The sequence below is a fragment of the Suncus etruscus genome, chromosome 10 (assembly GCF_024139225.1).
Source record: "Suncus etruscus isolate mSunEtr1 chromosome 10, mSunEtr1.pri.cur, whole genome shotgun sequence".
NCBI lineage: Eukaryota > Metazoa > Chordata > Mammalia > Eulipotyphla > Soricidae > Suncus > Suncus etruscus.
The window spans coordinates 103208707-103230716 of NC_064857.1; the positions used below are offsets into that span (position 1 = coordinate 103208707).

At 42.2% G+C, this 22010-nt stretch overlaps 1 protein-coding gene across 1 annotated transcript in view; it reads right to left on the reverse strand.

Annotated features, from left to right (window-relative positions):
* The window catches only part of URGCP (upregulator of cell proliferation), a 48902-nt gene extending 30385 nt beyond the window's left edge, over positions 1-18517 (reverse strand). The window contains exon 1 of the mRNA XM_049781862.1: positions 18497-18517. Within this exon, the coding sequence (XP_049637819.1) occupies positions 18497-18510 (14 nt within the window). The 5' untranslated portion in view covers positions 18511-18517. The remainder of the gene's footprint in view (positions 1-18496) is intronic.
* Between the last annotated feature and the right edge of the window lie 3493 nt (positions 18518-22010).

Sequence of the window (22010 nt, forward strand, 5' to 3'; positions counted from 1 at the left end):
ACAGTACAGACCTTTATAATTAGGACAGACTAGTGGCTTGTGGGCAAAATCAATCTTGAGACCTCAAATGCCATGTAGGCCCAGTTAAATTTTACTCTCAGGCACACCTGCACACTTACATTATCAAACCTTTGGTCACTGCCAACACAAATAACGCAGTGGGATGGCAAATTGAGACTAAATCTCCATGACACTCCAGACATGATGGATGACCTTGGTGCTATGTTCTCAAGTGTCAGGCACCTGATCACCATCAAGGTCTGCTTAAACTCAGTCACAGGTGGGACCAGGCACCACTGACTGGAAAGTCCTTCATTTATGCATTCAAAGACCTGCTCGAACAAAAGCCCTCAATATCCACCAAGATTCTTGTGTGATATCAGACAAAATAGAGGGACTGACAAAGACTGATAGATCAAGAAACAGCTTAAAATTAAGTAAACAATTAAGAAATTAACATTTTAATTTAACTTAATTTTAATTAAAAATTTAAAAATTAAAGAATTAAGTAAACAATTTGAAGCAAGTCACCTTATTTTACCTTGCTTGGAATGTCTAATCTGATAAATTATTTTTGTGCTCAGTTTAATATTTGTTGTTGCCTTTTTTCTAGAAGACAAGACATCTTGTTTCCCCAACAGAAGTAGACAAGTAGCTGATTATTTCAATTAAATTAATGACAGTAAAAGATAAAATCAACAGAAACTATAAAGTATAAATAAAAGATGTATTTTTGAAAAACAAATCAACATAAAAGATTAGTCAACTCATATCTGATTTGGATTTCATTTTCTGCCAATAATACAGTCTGAAAATATAAGTGTGCTGTACACATAATTTTTATCTTAACATATTGTTAATTTAATAATTTGTTTATAATTATGATTTAAATATTACTTGAGTTATGTTAATTTTATAATGGGCCCAAGCTTTGTATCCATAATTTTTTGAATATTGTGTATTGTGAATTGAGTAAAATATTCCTGTAAGAAAAACAGTAAAAATACTTGAACAGAGAATAAAAGAATCAAGTCAACAGAGTAATGGTAGCAAAACTATCTTAAAAGGACTATGCTTATTTTCTTAGTTAATGGGTAACAATTTATTCCTCCACCCCCTCAAAAAATAAAATTGTTGTAAAAGAGAAAAAAAAAAAGAGGACTTTAAAGCAATAGTCCTCATGATGCTCACCAAAATGCGATCAATGGAAGAGAACTTCAACAGAGACAGAAAATTATAGAATTTTAAGAACTGCCCAAACAGAAACCATAAAAGATTTCTTAAAATACAATAATAAAAAATAAATTAAAAATAAAATTACACTAATAAAATTAAAATACAATCTTCCACAGCAGAGTGAAAGAAACCAAAAAATAAAAAGAAACCTGAATCAATGAGCTAGAATGTAAAGTAGTACAAAGAATCCAAAACCAACAAAAAATAAAAAATTAGGCACAACTAAAATAATGTAAGAGTGATATTGGAGAGCATCAAAAAACAAGAGAAGGAGAAAAAGCCAATAATAGCAGAAAGAGTAGGAAAATATTTTAAAGAACTGGGACTTATGTTTTGCATGCAGAGTTCATTCTGATGATGAGCTCAGTGATGTCATGGCATGGATCCTGGGCATAGTCCTGGTGGTCCCTAAGAACCCTTGTAAGGTGGTGTCCAGCACCAGTGGACCTGACAAGCACTGTACCACCAGGCCTATCCACTGAACAATCCAAGCCACACAGCTGGGCAGAATATTGCCAGAATGGCTTTCAGGTACCCTTGAGAGGCATCTCTCTTCCCAAATTAAAAAAAAAAATTAATTAAAAGAAATAACAGCTAAGAAGCTCACCTTATTGAGAAAGAAATTAAATAACAAATTCCAGGAAGTAGCAATAAAAAAAATTTGGAGAAGAAGTAATGATGGGAACTTCTGTTTTCAAACTTTTGGGTGGGGGGGGCACACACAGCGGCTCTCAGGAGTTACTCCTGCCTCTATGCTCAGAAATCACCCTGGCAAGCTCAGGGGATCAAACCCAGGTCTGCCATGTGCAAGGCAAACTCACTACCTGCTGTGCTATTGTTCTGGCCCTAGTATTATTTCTTTTTAAAAAATAAACATGCCTGAAATTGTCTGAAAACTATTCAAATGACTTTCTAGTTCTTCTTGAGAACTTTTACTCTTTCATTTATGGAATAAAATCAGGCTGTTTAATCTTTCTAAGTATTTGGACAATTCTGTGTTGTTTTGCTGATACTATTTTACAGTTTAATTCTAATTTGTTCCAATAATATTTTGGGATGACTTAAATTCTGTCATAAGATGGCAAAACAAAACAAAACAAAACAAAGCAAAACAAAAACCACAGTTCTGTGAGCAAGCCCATAACATCAACACAAAAACACAGCATCCCACCAACATCTCACTGAGAAAATTTGCTGGAAAAACAACCATCACAAGGAAATCCAATTCTTCAGAAGGCAGAATTGAATACAGATAAGCACAGAGCAAAGGAGTTTCTCCATCAACACACCCAGAATTGGTGGGGGGGGGGGGGGTGAAGTTGGCAAAAACTGGAAGAAAAAAAAAAACAAAACAAGACTACCTTAAAAAAATTCATTAAATTAACAAAGTAAAGGGAGCTGCAAATTCAGCCAATTTAGTACCAGACAGGAAAAAGCAAACTAGGGTGCAAAAAGGAGCTGAATTTCACAGGTCTTATGGAACATCAGGTTTGTAACTACACCTGCTAAAACAATGACAAAGACAGACTTGGAGCCTTTGGAGTCCAATAGTGAGTGACCTGCCTGTTTGAGCCATTCCTGAGGTAAAATGGGGTTGCAGTCTTGGCTCTGCTCCAACAGCTTCATTACCTCTAGCCAAAGCCCTGCCCCACCCAATCTTCTCTCGGAAGTACATTATTTTTTTCCCCTTTCAGTTTTTGGACCATACCTGATGATGCTCAGAGCTTTCCCCTGGCTCTAAGCTCAGGAATCATGCCTGATGTTGCTCAGAGGACCATATGGGCTACTGGGTCGAACCCCAGTTGGCCACATGCAAGGCAAGCACTCTACGCACTGTACTCAGGCCCCTGAGATTTCTGATTTACCAGAGAATTCAGTTTTGTACTGGATCTTAGGACTGAGTCTGGATTTGTTAAACTCAACAAAAAGCATGAGCAAACCAGGCTCTGATGGGACACAGTTTTTCCAGAAAATATACTGTCCACCTTATATAAAAAAATTAACAAATATTTAGGGGCTGGAGAGGTAGGCACTTGCCCTGCACATGGCCGACCCAGGTTCAATCCATGGCATCCCATATGGTTCTGAGCACCCCCAGGGCAGTATTTGAAGCAACTATCCCAAGTTCATCCTAGAAAAATGCAAAAAATTCCTCCATAGATATGAAGACTACCTTTGTTAAGCAGTTTTGATTGGGTACATATGACCAATAATCACAATTATGACCAATAATCTCAAATAACTGCTCAAGTATGTGAACTGTAATGCCATATCACTGGAAGATTCCAACAACTCTAAGCCCTAGGCTAGACCCCCAGCAAGCTAGACTTTAATGCAACTGCAGCTACAGAATGCAGATACAACAAATTCTTTGTGGTCTTTGGGGTGCACATAAATCAGGGTCAAAGGCACTAGCCTAACACTCAGGAAGGGGGTCAAAGTGATAACACAGTGATAGGGCATTTGCCTTGCACACGTTTGACCCAGGAGAGTCCTGGGCTCAATCCCCAGCATTGCATTTGGCCCCCCTCAGCCTGCAAAGAGAGATTTCTGAATGCAGAGTAACCCCTGAGCACCACTGGTGTGGCCCAAAAATCAAAAACAAACAAGCCCCCACCAAAAAAAAAAGAAGGGAACACTTGATTGCTGTGTGTATCAATCTGAATCTCTGAGCTCTCCTCTCTGTACCCACAAAGCCTAGGAGTAATGAAAAATGAAAAATTAAACTGCATCACCAATGGAGAAAGCTTGGGAAAAGTCCTCACGTACATCAAAATTTTCTAAACTGCCAGATGATAACTTCAGAGCAACAATCTGCTCAGTCAGCTAAGTGAAGAAATGATTGAAAGTCAATAAAATCAAAGTTTGACGGAACAAATTAAAGACCTCATTCAAAAGTAAAAAATTTAGGAATATAGATGCAAGACCCTACCTACAGCACAATGGAGGAAGCCAAAAATTGAATCAGTGACCTTGAAGACCTGGCAGATGACATTATCAGTTTAGGTAAAAGAGTGGAGCTTAATAGAAAATAGGAAGAGGAACAACTTATGCATCACAAGAAATCAAGAAGAGGAACAAAAAAAGAAAGGAGCGGTTGGTAGAAGAAATCATATTTAAAAATTTTCCCAGTTTGAGGAGGCAGACTTGTGCACTGTTCTAAGAGCCCCAAAGAGCATCAAACAAACTCAAATACAAAGAAACCATGAAACAGAATCCATACCCAATCTACAACAAGCCAAACACAAAGGGGACCAGTTACACAGCACAGCAGTCCAGGAGACAAAGGAGGGAGATATAGGATGCATGCTGAAAACAGAAGTGGAGGGAGGACAACATTGATTGTGGGAATGGCCCTGATTCATTGTCACTATGTACCTTAAATATTACTGTGAAAGACTCATCATTTATTTTCTTTACAATAAAAATTTAAAAAAGAAAAAAGAGTGAGGCTGGAGAGATAGCATGGGGTAAGGCTTCTGCCTTGCATGCAGAAGGTCGGTGGTTCAAATCCCAGCATCCCAAATGGTTCCCCAAGCCTGGCAGGAGCGATTTCTGAGCGTAGAGCCAGTAGTAACCCCTGAGCGCTGCCGGGTATGACCCCCCCCCCCCAAAAAAAAAGAAACCATGACACACTGTAATCAAATTAAACTTGAAAAGTTATTTTGTAATCAAAATTTTTTTATATTTGTAATCAAAATAACAAAAAAAAAACAGGAGTATCTTAACGAGGCAAGAAGAAAATCTTCAAATACCAAGGAATAATATAAAATTCATGTCATATTTGTCAAATGAAATACTTCTCAAGCAAGAAAGGAAGGGATGAATTATTCAAAATACAAGACAAAATGAACAGTCAACCAGGAAGACCCTAAACTGCAAGGTTATCACAGATTTGAGAGATGAAATACAAACACAGATTGTATATTTCCGATACACAAATCACAGCTGTAGACATTTGTTGATTCCAAACTGTCAATGCAAGAAAGAGGCTCCTGTGGGACCAGAGAGATAGTAGACCTGGCTGACCCCTGGCACTGCCTATGTTCCCCTGAGCAGCACCCAGAATAATCCACGGGAACAGAGTCAGGAGTAAGACCTAAGTACCATCATGCGTGATGCCAACCTTCCTTTGAACCCTCCCAAAAAAGGGGGGAAATGCATGAGCTTCTATAAGTGCTGAATAGCAGAAACAAATAAAATGGTCATAGAAAAATGTCAAAATTTGTCTTCATATTCATAATGTCTCTAAATGTCAATGGATTGCAATATCCTACCAAAAGTCAATGAACAGAAGAATCAGAAAATGAAATCTAAACTACTGGATAGTTGGGGGCTGGAGTGATACTACAGCAGATAGGGTATTTGCCTTGCACATGACTGACTCAGGTTTGAGCCCAAGCATTCCATATGGTACCTCAAGCAGTGCCAGGAATAATTACTGACTGTAAAGCCAGGAATAAACCTGAGCATCACCGGTGTGGCTCCAAAACAAAAACAAAACAAATAAACAAACACACATATACTTGAATTTACAATAAACACAGGCTCAAAGTGAGAAGTTGGAAACAATCATAAAGGCAGACAAAAAATAAAGTTGCAGGGCCGGAGTGATAGCGCAGTGGTAGGGTGTTTGCCATGAACGAGGCTGACCCAGGATGGACCTGGGTTTGATCCCTGGAGTCCCACATGGTCCCTCAAGCCAGGAGCGATTTCTGAGAATATAGCCAGGAGTAACCCCTGAGCATCACAGGGTGTGGCTCCCCAATAAATAAATAAATAAATAAATAAATAAATAAATAAATAAATAAATAAATAAATAAATAAATAAATGTAAAGTTGGGGCAGCCATACTTTTATCAGACCAAACAGCATTAGTTGAAAAAAGTAGTAAAATATAGGGATGATTCAATATGTGAAAACTTAACTCTTACCAACAATAAAAGGTAGAAAAATTTATAAAACCACTGTTAACTGATCATAGAAGATATGCCATTGCCACACAATAATAGTGGGAAATTTCAACCTCCACTTTTGTCACTAGAAAGACCAACCAAAACAGGCATCAGTAAGGAAGCAAGAGCCCAAAATGAGGAACTGGGAGACTTAGAGCTAACAGAAATGTCTCCAGAATCCTCAATACCCCCAATGTCAAACAAACATTCTTTTCAAGCACATAGAACATTTTCCAGAATAGATCACATGATGGGGTCCAGTCTGAGTGTCCAAGAAGTCACAACATTCAAATTTAATAATAAGTATCTTCTCAGACTAAAACTGCCATAACAATAGATTTAAGAATGAAAGAAGGGGGGCAGAGAGAAAGCACAGAGGGAGGGTGTTTGCCTTGCATGCAGCCAACCCAGGATGGACATGGGTTGATTTCTAGCATCCCATATGGTCCCCCGAGCCTGCCAGGAGCAATTTCTGAGCACAGAGTCAGGAATAACCCTTGAGCGCTGCTGGGGTGTAGCCCCCCCCAAAAAAACCTAAATAATATAAAAATAAAAATAAAAATAAATAGGGCCCGGAGAGATAGCACAGAGGTGTTTGCCTTGCAAGCAGCCGATCCAGGACCAAAGGTGGTTGGTTCGAATCCCGGTGTCCCATATGGTCCCCCGTGCCTGCCAGGAGCTATTTCTGAGCAGACAGCCAGGAGTAGCCCCTGAGCACCACCGGGTGTGGCCCAAAAACCAAAAAAATAAATAAATAAATAAATAAATAAATAAATAAATAAATAAATAAATAAATAAATAAAATAAAATAAAATAAAAACTGAACAATATACTTGTAAGTAACTTTTAAATAGCTGAATCAAAGATGAAATGAAGGATCCCTCTTAATGCACACTCAAAAAAAGAAGGTGGGGCCGGGCGGTGGCGCTAGAGGTAAGGTACCTGCCTTGCCTGTGCTAACCTTGGATGGACCGTGGTTCGATCCCCTGGTGTCCCATATGGTCCCCCGAGCCAGGAGCGACTTGTGAGCACATAGCCAGGAGTAACCCCTGAGCGTCACCGGGTGTGACCCAAAAAAAAAAAAAAAAAAAAAAAAAAGAAGGTATCAGAACTTGTGGGACATAGCAAAAATGTTAAGTGGGAACTCATAGCAATATAGGTTTATCTCAAAAAATAGTATAAAGCTCAAATAAGTAGCTAAACTCATAGTTAGAGAAAATATAAAAGAACTGTGTCAAGCAGATAGAAGAAAATGATTTAAAAAAAAAAAAGAAAAAGAAAAGGGGGGAAGTGGAAGTCGGAGTGATAGCATAGTAGGGCATTTGCATTGCATGTGGCCAACCAGGGACAGACAAGATTCGGTTCCTGGCATCCCATATGATCCCCTGACCCTGTCAAGAGCAACCCCTGACACCACCAGTGTGACCCAAAAACCAAAAACCAAAAAAAAAAAAATAAATAAATAAAGGAATAAAAAATATCAGATCAGAAATCAATTATATAGAAATCAAGAAAATAAAAAATGTAAATGAAAATATAAGTTGGTCTGTCATAACACACACACACACACACACACACACACATACACACGAACCCAAAACAAAAACAGAGTGACAAATTGTTTTGCCAGATTCATGGGAGGAAAAAAAAACAAGAGAGAAATTACAATAGCCACTTCAGAAACAAAATGCTCTTAATTGGGCCAGAACCATAGCACAGCTGGTAGGGTATTTGCTTGCATGTGACCATGGACCAACCAACTACTGACTAGGGACCCATGGAAACCCACTGGGGACCCACCAGGCTCTGACCCGGGCCCAATCCAAGACCTACCTGGGACCAACTTGGGTTCAGTCCCCGACATCTCAGGAGTAACCCTTGAGTGCCATTCCACTGAGTGTGGCCAAAAGACAAAACAGACAAAAATAACCTTAAGAGATTACTAGGAACACAGCTATATCACTATAATGGAAGACCTAAAAGAAATGTTGAATCCTTAGAATCATCACACTCTCTCTGAAGACTGAATTAGGAAGAAGTAAAAAACCTAAAGAGATTAATTATGAGTAAGGAAATTGAAAAAAATCATTTAAAACCTCCACAAGAATAAAAGTCCTAGTCTGGGCAGGTTCAATAGTGAGTTCTACCCAATTTCTCAAGATCTTTCAAATTTTCAAAAAGATCAGAGTCTATCCTAACAGCTTTTATGAAACTAACAATATATTAAACCAAAAGCAGAAATTTCACTAGAACTAAAAATTCAAGCCTAATATCCATGATGAACAGTAATTAATGCAAGCTACTCAGCATTGGACTAAAGCAATAGTACTTTGCCTTGCACACAACTGACCCAGGTTTAATCCCTGGCACTCCATATGGTCTCTAAGCCCTACCAGGAGTTATACCTGAATGTAGAGCCAGGAATAAGGCTTGAGCTTGCTGGAAGTGGCCCAAACCCACTCCCCCTTATCCCAAAACCCAAAAGAAAAAGATATAAAAGATATTCAAATTGTAAAAGAAGTTAAACTCCATTTTTATATGGCACATAATATACATAGAAGATTCAAGTCTAAAAAACTCTAAAACAAACCAATATTGCAAAGTAGAAGGCTAAGAAATGATAACATATCTGTTGTTTTATATATGCAAATAATTTATTAGAAAGGAAAAGAAAATTGGCCAGAATGATAATACAAGCAATACTTGGTTATACAAATCCTACCGGGGTTTGATCCCCAGCACCCACTATGGTTCCCCAAACTCCACCAGAAGTGATCCCTGAGTATAGACAGGTGCATCCTCAAAACAAAACAACAAAAGGCACAAAAAGAAAACAAAAAGTTTAGAAATCTAAAAAACTGAAAACTGAATTTCAGAGATGCTTTATGTCTAGGTAATAAAACATCAGTTAATGTTCAGCTGAAATTAATTTTATATGAATATTTAAACGTCCTCATTTCTTTTCTTTCTTTTTTTTTGGTTTGGGGTCACACCCGGCAGTGCTCAGGGATTACTCCTGGCTCTGTGCTCAGAAATTAATTCTGACATGCACGGGAGGATGAGGGGGACCATACGGGATTTGGGGATTAGAACCACTGCCTGTCCTAAATTGGCTGCGTGCAAGGCAAACACCCTACTGCTGTGCTATCTCTCCGGCCCCAATGTTCCCATTTCTTACTCTAGAAAACATTCATAGTATGCTATCTGCACTATCTGTTTCTAATAGAAGTTGATATACTGACTTAATTAAAATAAGAGCTATTAAATGATACTCCAGGGAACTTCAGGGTCAAAATAAGACCTATGGGTTCCCCCAACAACATGAATAGTTTTTTAAAATCAATATTCTTCTACCGTATTTTAAACTCCAGTTTAAAATAGATCCCCCGCATCGCTCACTGTTCAATTCATTGGCAAAACAAAATCAATCTCGCTGAGCACATTTAGGATTCCTCGTGATTATTCCAGCATATTCCTTGAGTACAAGTCCTCTGTCCTCTCTGAGGTGAGTTTTAGACACTTTATTATCACAGTACAAAGACACTTTATATCACATAGCTGGATCTGACCTAAGCCTATAAAAAATGAGTTTCCCTTGTCATTCTTTACTTTTCCACAAAACAAACATGCCTTGAGACTAAGTCAGAGAAAAGGTAACTAAAAAACAAGCTGGCTGCCAGGCTACAAATTGTTTGCAGTGGGAGGAGCAGATCTGGCTCGGCAATAGTCTGACTGCTGTGTCTGAGGGACCAGCAAGTGGGGGCAGAGGAAAGGCATTTACAGCCTGGGGCGTACCTTCTCACAGCCTCTCAGGCTGGACACCAGCCAAAGCACACTCTCCAGATAGTTTTGAGGCTTCAGGATTCGATTAAACCCTTTCTTTCAAACAGAAAGAGGAAATGAGTGACATTATCTACTTCTGTACCATCATTTAAGTGCCAATAAAAATTTTAATCCAATTTTTGAAGTGATGTGACATGACAACTTTGTGCACTAATTTATAAAAAATATACATACAGAGAAATTTATATTTTGTTTTAGTTTGGGGAGGGCCACACCCAGCAATGGTTGGGGGACCAATGGTGCTATTTCCTGGGTCATTTGTCAGCAACCTTCTTGCACATGAGCCCTGTTCAGTTTCTTTGTTGGAAATGGGAAGTAGAGTCAACAAAAAAAAACAGCAAGCAACAGCAATCACCTAATGTTTTTTTGTTTTTAATTTACAACTCTGCTTTCAATACTTAAACAGATTGAATTGTGACCCCTTAGATTCATATCTCAAAGCACTAAACGCCCGTGACTTAGAGATGAAGCATTTCAGAAAGCAATAGAAGTAAAATGAGGTCAGAAGGGTGGGGCCCTGATCTGATAGGATTGGTGTCCTATAAAAAGAGACACAACACACTAGGGTTTGTGCTCTCTCTGCAAGTGCACAAGAAAAGGCCAGGCAAGTTCACATTCAGGGAAAGGGGCTTTCAGAAAACTGAACGTGCCTGCAACTTGATCTAGAACTTGAAATCGAAAGGACCATGAAATAGCAGTGAGCTGTTTATTTTTTAATTTTAGGGGCTTTTAGTGAAACAGGGTAGTTTTTTTTTGAATGGAGCTTACTTAGATGTGAGAGGGAGATAAAGAGAGAACAGACTTCTCCAGAGTAATAAAAGCAAAGAGACAAGCCAAGATATGTGCTCCATGGCAATCACAAGCTTGAAGAGTTAGTCAAAATTGACTGCTTAAGCAAGTGTTTCTCGGTCTCTTCTGACCATGGTCCCCTCTGACTCTGGCTCCTTCCTGTGCCCCCCCCCATCCTAATGACTGGCCCCTACTCTGATGCTATGGTCCCCCATTTACAGGATTTTCACAGTTGGAGTAATGATCCTACCCTAATCAATAATTGTACTCCACCCTAGGGTGTGATCCGTTGATACTTATATTGGATGATTCCTTACTTGGTATTCTTCTCCCACCCTCGGGTGGGACCTGATTCTTGTCAATAAAGCAAGGGTCTGAGGAAGGCTGGGCTCATTCTTTCATCTTCTTCCACTGATCTGCAATCTATCTTAGGAGCAGGAAGCTATTGTGGTTTGAATTCCTTGCTTGAGCACTGGATTTCCTGAACCCATTCTTGTACCTCTTCACTGTGTGAATTATTTCCTATGGGTTTCTACAACTGGTACTATTCCCCTGACCCAATCGGACAGGGGAATGGGAACTGCCTTTCCTGTCTGGGAGCTCTGTAGGAATCAAACCTCAAGCAATCTCTTCATTTCACCTGTGACCCATTGTAAAACTCTGGACTATGTGCCCCCCCCCAATTTATGTCCCCCAGTGTGATACTTGCAGCCTGATCCAACTAATATGGTATCAAAAATTATCCTGCAAGATGGAAAACAAGGTTCAAAGGTCAAGTCAATAGATTTGCTCAACATCACCCAGCAGGCAAGCAACAAACCCAAACATGGGTCCCTCCAGCTTATTATACTTAAAGTTCAAATAAATTTTGGATAGGTAGAAATAATAAATTCAGAGATTACCTATCTGCAACTCCTGATTCTAGCCCCCTTCAGAACACAAGTCTTGCTGCCATGCCTTGAGCCAGATCAACAGCAGCACTTCAACTGAGGCTGCAGACATAGGCAGGGGGATTTCTGCATAGCAGTTTTCCAAAACTGCTCATAACTTTCTTCCATCTTTTTCTCTGGTTTCAACAAAAGACAAATATAGAGGATAGGAAAGTAAAAAGAAAAAACTTTGAAAATAATGAATCACTATCTTTACCAATCCTCTGCCTCTGTGAGTCTGCAGTTAATGGTGTGGCTCATCCCATTAACTAGTAGAGGACTACATTCGAGTGACCTGTTTTACTCCCTTATTAGGGACCATTTAGAGTTCAGTCTTTTGTAGTGTCCACACCTGTCCTTTTTTTTACTGAGGGTGGGGGATTTAGGCCACACCTGGTGGTACTTAGGGGTTACTCTTGGCTCTCTGCTCAGGAATTACTCCTTGGGGTGTTCGGAGATGCCAGAGATAGAACATGCCACATGCAAGGCAAATGATATACCAGCTGTACCATCTCTGACCCTACTTCAGGTACCACTTGGGAGCTACCCTAATATATACCCTGAGTTTCAGGTCTATCTCCTTAGCCATGGACTTGGTATCATGGCACTCTTTAAATTAAGACTTCTCTACTACTACCTTGAGACTCCAGAGTGCCACAACTCCTTCTCGCCGTGTTTCACACACACTGGTTCAGGTGTATGGCTCCTTTCACTGTCTGGCTAATGTAATTAGAACTTTGGTACAAGAAAAAAATTCACCCTGGGGTCTGGCAGTCAGCACAGTCATGGTTTACCTGTATGGTACCATTATCTGAGGTAGCACAGGCTGATCCTGTCTGGAAAGTCTATTACTGAATATCCTTCTTACTCTTTGAGGAGATGAAACAAGAAAAATCTTCCCTTTTTCCTTTTTAATGTTTGCTTATTTGTTTGTTTTTGTTTTGGAGCCACACCGTACAATTCTCGGGTTGGTAATCCTGGATCTAAACTCAGAACTCACTCCTAGCAGGCTTGGGGGGAACCATATAGAATGCTAGGGATCAAATCCAAATTGGTACCATGCAAGACAAAAACCCCTGTCCCTACCTACTGTGCTATCATTACAGCCCCTCCTTTTTTTTTTTTTTTTTTGGTTTTTGGGCCACACCTGGTGACACTCAGGGGTTACTTTTAACTATGTGCTCAGAAATCGGTCCTGGCTTGGGGGAACAAATGGGATGCTGGAGGGATGAACCATGGTCTGTCCTACATCAGCCACATGCAAGGCAAACACCCTACCACTGCACTACCACTCCAAGCCCTCTTTTTTTTCTTTTTTATTTTTTGGGGGGTCCACACCCGGCAGTGCTCAGGGGTTATTCCTGGCTCTATGCTCAGAAATCACTCCTGGCAGGCTCAGGAGACCATATGGGATGCCAGGATTCGAACCACCATCTTTCTACATGCTATCTATCCATATTATCTCTCGGGGCCCTCTTTTTTTTCTTTATGTTATTTATATTTGGGGAAGAGGCACACGTGGTAGTGTTCAGGAGATACTTCTGGCTCTGTAATCAGGAATTACTCCTGGCAATGCTCAGAGAACCATATGTAATGCTGGGGATCAAACCCAGAGTGGCTACATTCAAGACAAGCACCCTACCTTCTGTAATAACATGCTGACCCTCCTCTTTTTTTGACCTCCCCCATATTGTCCAGCAGAATTACCGTAGAGTGTTGCCATATTCCCTTCTAAGTCCTGAATAGCTGACAAAAGTCGAACCTCATAGACTTCGTAACCTCATCTCGGGACTACCCCAGACACAAATTTAAAACTCAACTGGATTCCCAATGTTTGTGCAAAGTCTTACTAACAAAGTGTTTGTGTAAGTCCTATTGGTGTGTGCTGTGAATTAAACTATATTCCCAAAGAGAGATGGTTACTGGTACTAGCAACATGTTACTGATACCAGGTACTATGCATGTGATCTTATGGAAAATATAATCTGTGCAAATGTATGTAATTAATTCAAGATAAATTTATACAGGGGTAGGGTTGATAGTCTTCAAGATGGAAAGCTAGATACACAGTAGAAAACTATGTGACAGCAAAGGTAGAAATTGGAGTAACAAAGCTACAACACAGAATGCAGAGGATCGCTAGCAGCTTCCAGAAACTAGGAGAGAAGCAAGAGACAGATGATCTTCCACTTTTTCCAGAAGAAATCAACCTGCTTACACCTTTGTTTCAACTATCTGGCCTCCAGAACAAAAGACATCTGTTTCTTTAAGCAGCCTATTTGTGATACTTTATTAAAGTATCCCTGACAGGTACTGTAAATATGAAGCTCTTGACAGTTATCTTAAGTTTATGCTTGTGTTGACTTGGCTTTCTTCTCAATGTACACCATGTTTCTTGTGCTTTTTATAAGAACACAATCTTTGGATCAGGTCCCACCCTACACCAGTATGACTTCAACTTATCTAATTATATCTGCAAAGATCTTATTTCCAAAAATGGCCACATTCATTCACATTCCTAGGTTCTAGAGATGAGAACTTTTAAGATAGATTTTGGCAGATGAGTGGTGGTACCCACTTAAGCCAATATAACATCCAAGTCAAATCGAAGAGGCCATTTCACCTTTGTAAGGTGACAGGCCACTCACACTGAAAAGTTACGTTCATCACAGAGCCGTAGGGGCAAGACAAGAAAACATACAGAAAAAAGATTCCTAATTACAAAACCAAGAGTAAGCCCTATAGCACTGTTGAGTATGATCCAAACGTCAAGGAAAATGCTTATAAGTCTTTTACTCCTCTCCCCAGGTCTGACAAGAAGATATATCCCCAAACTTGTGTAAAGAACACAGAACTTCTCTGGCCTCTTGGGAAAATCAAAGTAAAAAAGATGATGTCAGGAGGCTGGAGCTATAGGATAGTGGGTAGGAGCTTGCTTTGCATATGACCAATCCAGGTTTGATCTCTGGCATCCCTTCCATATGGTCCTGAGCACAGCCAGTATTAATTCCTAAGTAACTTCTAAGCATTTCCCCTAAGCATCTCCAGGTATGGTCCCAAAACAAAAGCAAAATGATATGGTCAGTAAAAACTCATCTTGAATAGAGGCTAAAACAAATGTTTAAAATGAAGTCTTAGATAATCTTAAATGTCTCCTAGATATTCCTGAGGGAGTGTTTTTATCTGCCACATGGGAAGAGTGGACAGGAAGGAGACTGAGGTCTCATCTCTAGAGCACACCTCAGTTTCCTGCACCTCATTCAAAGGCAGATCTATCACCACACTCTTCCTGGCCTGTGGCAGAAACTACATCTTCTGAAATACCTTTGAGTTCAGTTTGGAGATGGAAGTGGTTAGATCTTGATGTTAGACAGAATCAAAGAAATCACAACTCTTTGTGAAGTAATGCAAGGTGTAAGCAAAGAAGTTTCAGTCTGAAGAGTGGATGAATGAAGATGTCACTAGTTTACTATTTCTTAACTTCGGTTAATCCCTATCAAAGTATAATATACAGAGAACCTTGTCTTGTACATGGCTGACCCAGGACATCACATATGGTTCACAGAACCCTGTCAGAAGAGATCCCTAAGCAAAGAGCCAGAAATAAGCCTGAGCACAGAAAGGTCTTTGCTCCATGCCAAAATTATGGATATTGTATGCAAAGAATTTAAAAGCATACTGTTTGGTGAATAAAGCAAACTACAGAACAGTACGGGAATATATATGTCAAAGCAAAGCAATTGAGGCCTGAGTGATAGCACAGAGATAGGAGGTTTGCCATGCATGCAGCTGACCCGGGACAGAATGGGGTTCAATCCTGACAATCCATATGGTCCCCAAGACTGCCAGGAATAATTTCTGAGAGCAGAGCCAAGAGTTACCCCTGAGTGCCACCAGGTACGGCAAAAAAAAAAAAAAAAAAAAAAAACAGGCTGGACCAATGGCAGTGATTTATCAAAACTTATTAATGTTAGTATCACACAAGTTGGTATATAACCCCAACTGCTCAATTTGACTGGCTTTAAAAAAAATAAAACAAACAAACAAAAAAAAACAGAAAGATCACATAGCAATTATAGTCAAGATGATAAACTGGGGGGAGAGAGCAAAGAACAAACATAACATTTAAATGCAAAAGAAAAAATGTGAGTTATTTGCCTCATTAAACTAAGGTATACTAAGTGCATGCAGATTGGTGATATCCATTAAGACTCTCTTTGATACAATGATCTAAAAATATTACCAAAATTTTAAGACTAGGTGTCTGGAAATTCTTATTTTTACAGTTTTCTGTGCTTCAAATCATACCATTAATAGGAAATACATTATGCATAGAAAAGTCAGGTATGTTATCCATGTAGGTGGATTTTTAGACTGGAGGGTCCAAACATTCTGATCCTTTAAGATAAATTACAGAAGATGAGGGCTATAAACAGTAATCCTAGAACACTATGTACCAACCACCAATACTATATATAATTTCAGGGAATGCAAACACCTAGAAACCGACCTCTTATTTGTGGGTTCAGTGCTACAAACCTCTGATTGATATAATATTTAAAGCCAGAGAAATTGCTGTAATCATCCAAAGAATATGTGCTTGGATTAGCAGCAATGGGCCTTAGAACCCAAGCAAACCCAACGATGAACAGGCAGAATAAGGCAGGAGAGGACAGCTGGTAGCATGTTAAGTTCCATATCGCCTGCCCCACTCCACCTCCTCCACACTGCTGTCCATGGATTCTCAGAGTGCTTGCACCAACCTCGCTGAAAACACACCCCTAAGTGATCAATGGGCAGTAAGCCCACAGATAAGGCCAGCTTCCAGGGTCTGGTCCCAGTCTCCTCCAGCTCTACCTCCACTTCTGAACACAGTGCCCTGAGTCACTGAAAATATACCTTTGCTCAGTGCCTTTACATTGGCCATTTCCTTCTGCATGATGTCCACCACCTTAGTATGATCCTCAAAATTTGTTAGGATTTCTTTCCTCCTTCAACTGTCTCGTGGAAATGGGCACTTAGGGCAGTATGCACAGAATTCTGAGGCTTCTCAAAAGGCTCCCTGTTCTTGCTCTGGAGACAGCACTTACTCTAATAAATTAACTGTGTGCTGGCCAGCTAATTGAAACAGACCTCAAGAAAGGAACCTCAGGAAGTCATGTCTCTCTAACTAAACAAACTCTATAGTCAATCAATATCGTGTCAGAATGGATATTGTAGGGGTTGAAATGCAGAGATATAAATAGTACCCCAGTTATCCATAACATAACTAGTACAATTCTCGCTGCAGATAAAAATCAAGTATGCTAAGTGTCGTAGTATAAGATTGATCTAGTCTACCCCTTGGGAAATAACAAGTTAACACCAACTCCGGACCGATGGAGCCACACAAACTGGAACTATAAATAAGAAATTTCAGATTCATAATAAAATTACCTAGTTACTACAAGGAAATAGTCGGTGAGCAGGGTAGGACGGACTTGCTTCCTGAAGAGTTTACTAGCCTAACTTTACTGGCCTAAGTCTGTCTCTGATGTATGTCCATCAAAAGTACTCTCACTTTTAAAAAAGGCCACAAGACAGCCAGTCCCACATGCAGACTCGACTCTGGTGGCCTTCACTTCCACCAAGGCGCTCTACTGAGACTCTAGAACTATATAACAAACACAGTGGGACCTTGAACCTCTGCCATCAGTCGGCCCGGCCTCTGAGGGATGGGCCACTGTTTATTCTCTTTATGAGCTCAAAGTACTGGGTCCTGCACGGTCACTGCTTCCCAAGCTCAGGAAGGCATCCTGGCAGAAGGACGGGGCTGTGAGTGAAATCAGTTAGCTCGACCGAAATCTGCTGGCTTTATCTACCAAGACCCACAGCACTGAATCAATTTTCTGCCCATCATCTATCTCTCTACCTCACTTGTTAAAGTCCTTAGTAAAGTAGTAAGAGATATATATATAACTCGAAAGGCTGTCCTAGTCATCCAAGAAACCCGCAAGTGTTGGAAAACAAGTCGGATGAAAAGAAATAATATAGTCATAATAATAAAATCACGAGCTAGAGCTGTGACCTTGAGACGAATTTCCATTTTCCTCCTCTGGACTCGGACAGTCCGGGCTCTAGCTTTCCTAAGTCGCGAACTTCACCCAACGAAGACAGTTAAGTCATGTTGATGAAGCGCCCGCCGAGGCGAGATTCTAGCTAAAGCCCGAAGCAGGATCCTGCCAACGTTCGGCGGCCCCACCGTTCCGTTCGTTTCCCCTTCTGCCCGAGCACGAGCATCTGCACCCCAGGAACGGGGGCGCCGAGGGGCCGGGTCCTGGGGGAGCGGAGGCCTGTGCATAGCCCAGCCGGGGCGCCGCGCCTGCCACCGCGCTCCTTTCCGCCCGGGTTTGGGGGCAGCCAGGCAGCGGCCGGGCCGGGTGGGTGAGTGCGTGGAATCGCGCCGGCTTTGGGGGCCCCGGCCGCGGCCGGGCTGCACCAACTTCAGCTGGGGCAAGTGGAAAAGCACAGCCGAACCTTGGGGACGGCAGCGCCGCTTCGGGGTCCCGGCAGCCCCGAGGCTCCCAGTCCCGGCGCGCCAGGCCCGCGTACGCCCTGCACCCGGCGGCCGGACTCGGGACTCGGGACTCCGGCCCCTCGGCCCAGGCCGCGCGCGGCCTCCAACCGCCGGCCCCGGGGCCTCCGGCGCGGACGAGGGGCCGGGCCCCGCCGGGAGCCGCGATGCAGCCCGCGCGCCGCACTCACCCGGCCGCCGCCATGAGCGCGGCTTCGGCTCGGTCTCGCCGCCGCCGCCGCCGCCGCCGCCGCCGCCGCCGCCGCCTCCGCTTCCTCCGGCGCCCCGCGGCCCCGCGCCGGGGAGGAGCCTCGCAGGCCGAGCGCGCCGAGCCGCCCCGGGAGCCGGATTGGCCTGCGGGGCCCAGGGCAGCGGCGAGCACGTCCCCGGCTGGCCAGGCAGGCGGGCGCCCGAGGCCCGGCCCCGGCTCGGCCTCCCCAGGCCGGGCGCCCCCTGCTCACCTGCCCGCGTCGCCGTCGCCGTCGCCGTCGCCGTCCCGTCGGCAGAGGGGTCGCGGCGGGCACCCCGAGGCTTCTAGGCGCCGCCCGCCAGCCGAAGCCGCTCGTCGTCGCGCGAACGGAGGACGCGTGCCCGACCCGGCTGCCTCCCGCCCGCGGCTCGGCCTCGGCCCCGTCGCAAAGTAGCCGAGCCTCGGGGCTCGCAGCCTTGCGGACTCGAGCCGGCACTCAGTGACCGCACCTGGAAATGGGTTAGCTGCCGATTTCCGGAGGCCTGAAAGCAGGTGGATGGCTCTTCTGTCTGAAGTATTGCCAATCAACATTATTATTATTATTATTATTTTGGTTTCTGGGTCACACGCTCAGGGGTTCCTACTCCTGCCTCTACGCTCACATCGCTCCTGGGCTCGGGGGACCATAAGGGATGTCGGGATTCGAACCAGCGTCCCCTACCCCCATGCTATCTCTCCGGCTCAATCCTTGTTCTTTTTTTAAATTGCAAATAAGAGTTAGGACCACGAAGCCGCCCACGAAGTCTTACTTAGCCTGGAGCCACAATTCCTCAGTGAAATCTGGACTCTCTCCTGTTCAGGCTGCCTCTCTGGAAGCTTCTAGCAGAACCCAGGCCAGCAAGAGTTTGCCTCCCTGCTTAAAATGGGTGGTTTCCGCTCTGAGGATTGCACGGGATTACATTCGCATTAAGCAATCAATACCTCTTTGAAGGGGTAGGGCTTTTCCCTTCCTTGAGAAGTCAGCCAGTGTCTTGCGTTTCCTGAAATAAGTTCAAAAGATAATTAACGATGTGTATGTGTAAACTGATAATAAAGCCACGAGAGATCGTCAAACCCAAAATTGGAACACTTCGGGGACTTCGTAATTGCTAACTGGCCTGATTCACGGTAATGATTGCCACCAAAATGAGAGATCAGCTAAAGATTTATTTTTATTTCTATATCTACTCAGGGCTTACTCTTTTTGAGTCTGCTCCCAGGGACCCCTCTTGGTAATCTCTGGGACCATATGCTGTGCCTGGGATTGAACTCAGGTCAACTGCATGCAAGACAAGTGTCTTACTCTGTATTTTTGTTCTGACCTGATCAACTAAAGCCTTAAAGAAGCTGTTGGTATATAAATATATATACACTAAGTATATTTAGGTATATACCTATATATTATTATATATTATATATATTAGTTTATACCTAACGTGTATATATACCTATACTATATACCTTAGGTATATACTAATATATATATATACACTGAGGAGGTGGGAGAGTTTCCAGAAGCGCCTCCACCCAGAAGGCCTGAGGCAACCCCTACAATTCCTGGAACACCAATGAGCAGTTCACTGCAATGACCTGTGACTGTGATGCTGATCAGTTCCAGTGATGCCAACAGTTAACAGTTCTGAGCTCACTGGGGACCTCCAGAGGCACATCCAGCAGTGCTCAAGTAACCTTGAGGTGTTGGGGATCAAACCCCAGTTGGTTAATGTAGGCATGTGCCCTTGATGCTATACTATCATTCCCAGATTTATTTTATAAGAATATAATTGAGGGGCCGGAGAGATAGCATGGAGGTAAGGCATTTGCCTTTCATGCAGAAGGTCATCGGTTCGAATCCCGGCATCCCATATGGTCCCCCATGCCTGCCAGGAGCAATTTTTCAGCATGGAGCCAGCAGTAACCCCTGAGCACTGCTGGGTGTGACCCAAAAACCAAAATAAATAAATAAGAATATAATTGAAGGGGGAGGAGTGGTTGGGTCATACCTGGCAGTGCTCAGGGTGTACTCCTGGCTTTGCACTCAAGAATCAATCCTGGTAGGCTCAGGGGGACCATATGGGTTGTAGGGAATAACCCCGGGTTGACCACATGTAAGGCAAGTGTACTATCACTCCATCACCCCAAATAAGTATTTTTAAATAGAAGTTCACTGAAATTATCGTCCTAAATGAGTTTCAGTGGGGTTGTGGCATCTCACTATCTGATGGATATATGTTTAAACCATCTTCTATTATTGAACACAGATATCACTGTCACCATTTCATAATCATGATATATGAATAGTACTTTTGTTGTTGTTTGGGGATTACAGTGCTGGGGTTTACTCTTGGCTCTGTGATCAGAAATTACTCCTGGCAGGCTTAGGGGACCATATGGGATGCCGGGTATTGAACATAGGTCGGTGGCAGGCAAGGCAAATGTCCTGCTTGCTATGCTATGGCTCCAGCCTCCTTTACATTATTATTAACCTAGTTCAATGACTTGAATTTCTTCTAAATAAAGGATGTCAGTATTTTAAGTCTTTTTGGATGCATGTTATCTGTGTATATATACACATAAAGATGTAATAAATATGTATCTAAATATCAGTACTTTTTTTTTTTTTGGTTTTTGGGGCACACCTGGCCATGCTCAGGGGTTACTCCTGGCTGTCTGCTCAGAAATAGCTCCTGGCAGGCACGGGGGACCATGTGGGACACCGGGATTCGAACCAACCACCTTTGGTCCTGGATAGCTGTGCTATCTCTCCGGGCCCTAAATATCAATACTTTTACAAACACACACATGTACACACAGATTGTTCTATCCAAGTTTGGTCACCAATAATATTAGTGCCAGTTTCCCAAAATATTATCACCTTTTATTGTTTTTCTTTGATTGTTTGCTTTGACAGTGACTGGCATAGTTCCAAGGGCCTCACACTTGTGAGGCACACACCTGAGCCCCTCAGGTCTGTTTGGGTTTTTTATTTTATTTTATTTTATTTTATTTTATTTTTTGGTCATAGCCAATTTGACAAGTTAAAAACCAGTATTTAATAAAATGGAAAACTAGGAATTTGCAAGCTCTAATCTCCTCTTATAAATATAAAGAAATATTCAGATAATAGATTTGGAAAAGGCTCTATAAAACATTCAAAGCTTTAAGGCAAACAAGCATTCAAGAAAAGGCTGTCTTTAAATAATAGTAAAGGAGTTAGAGAAAGCAAGTAGGGCCTTGCCATACACATGTCAACTTGTAAGGTTTCCCAACACTGCCAAGACTAATTCCTAGGTGCAGAGCAAGAAGTAACCCCTGAGCATTGCAAGATTTGTTCCAAAAACAAAAAGTAAGTAAATAAATACAGTAAAGAGCTGGAGGGGCCGGGCGGTGGCGCTCGAGGTAAGGTGCCTGCCTTACCTGCGCTAGCCTAGGAGACGGACCGCGGTTCGATCCCCCGGCGCCCCATATGGTCCCCC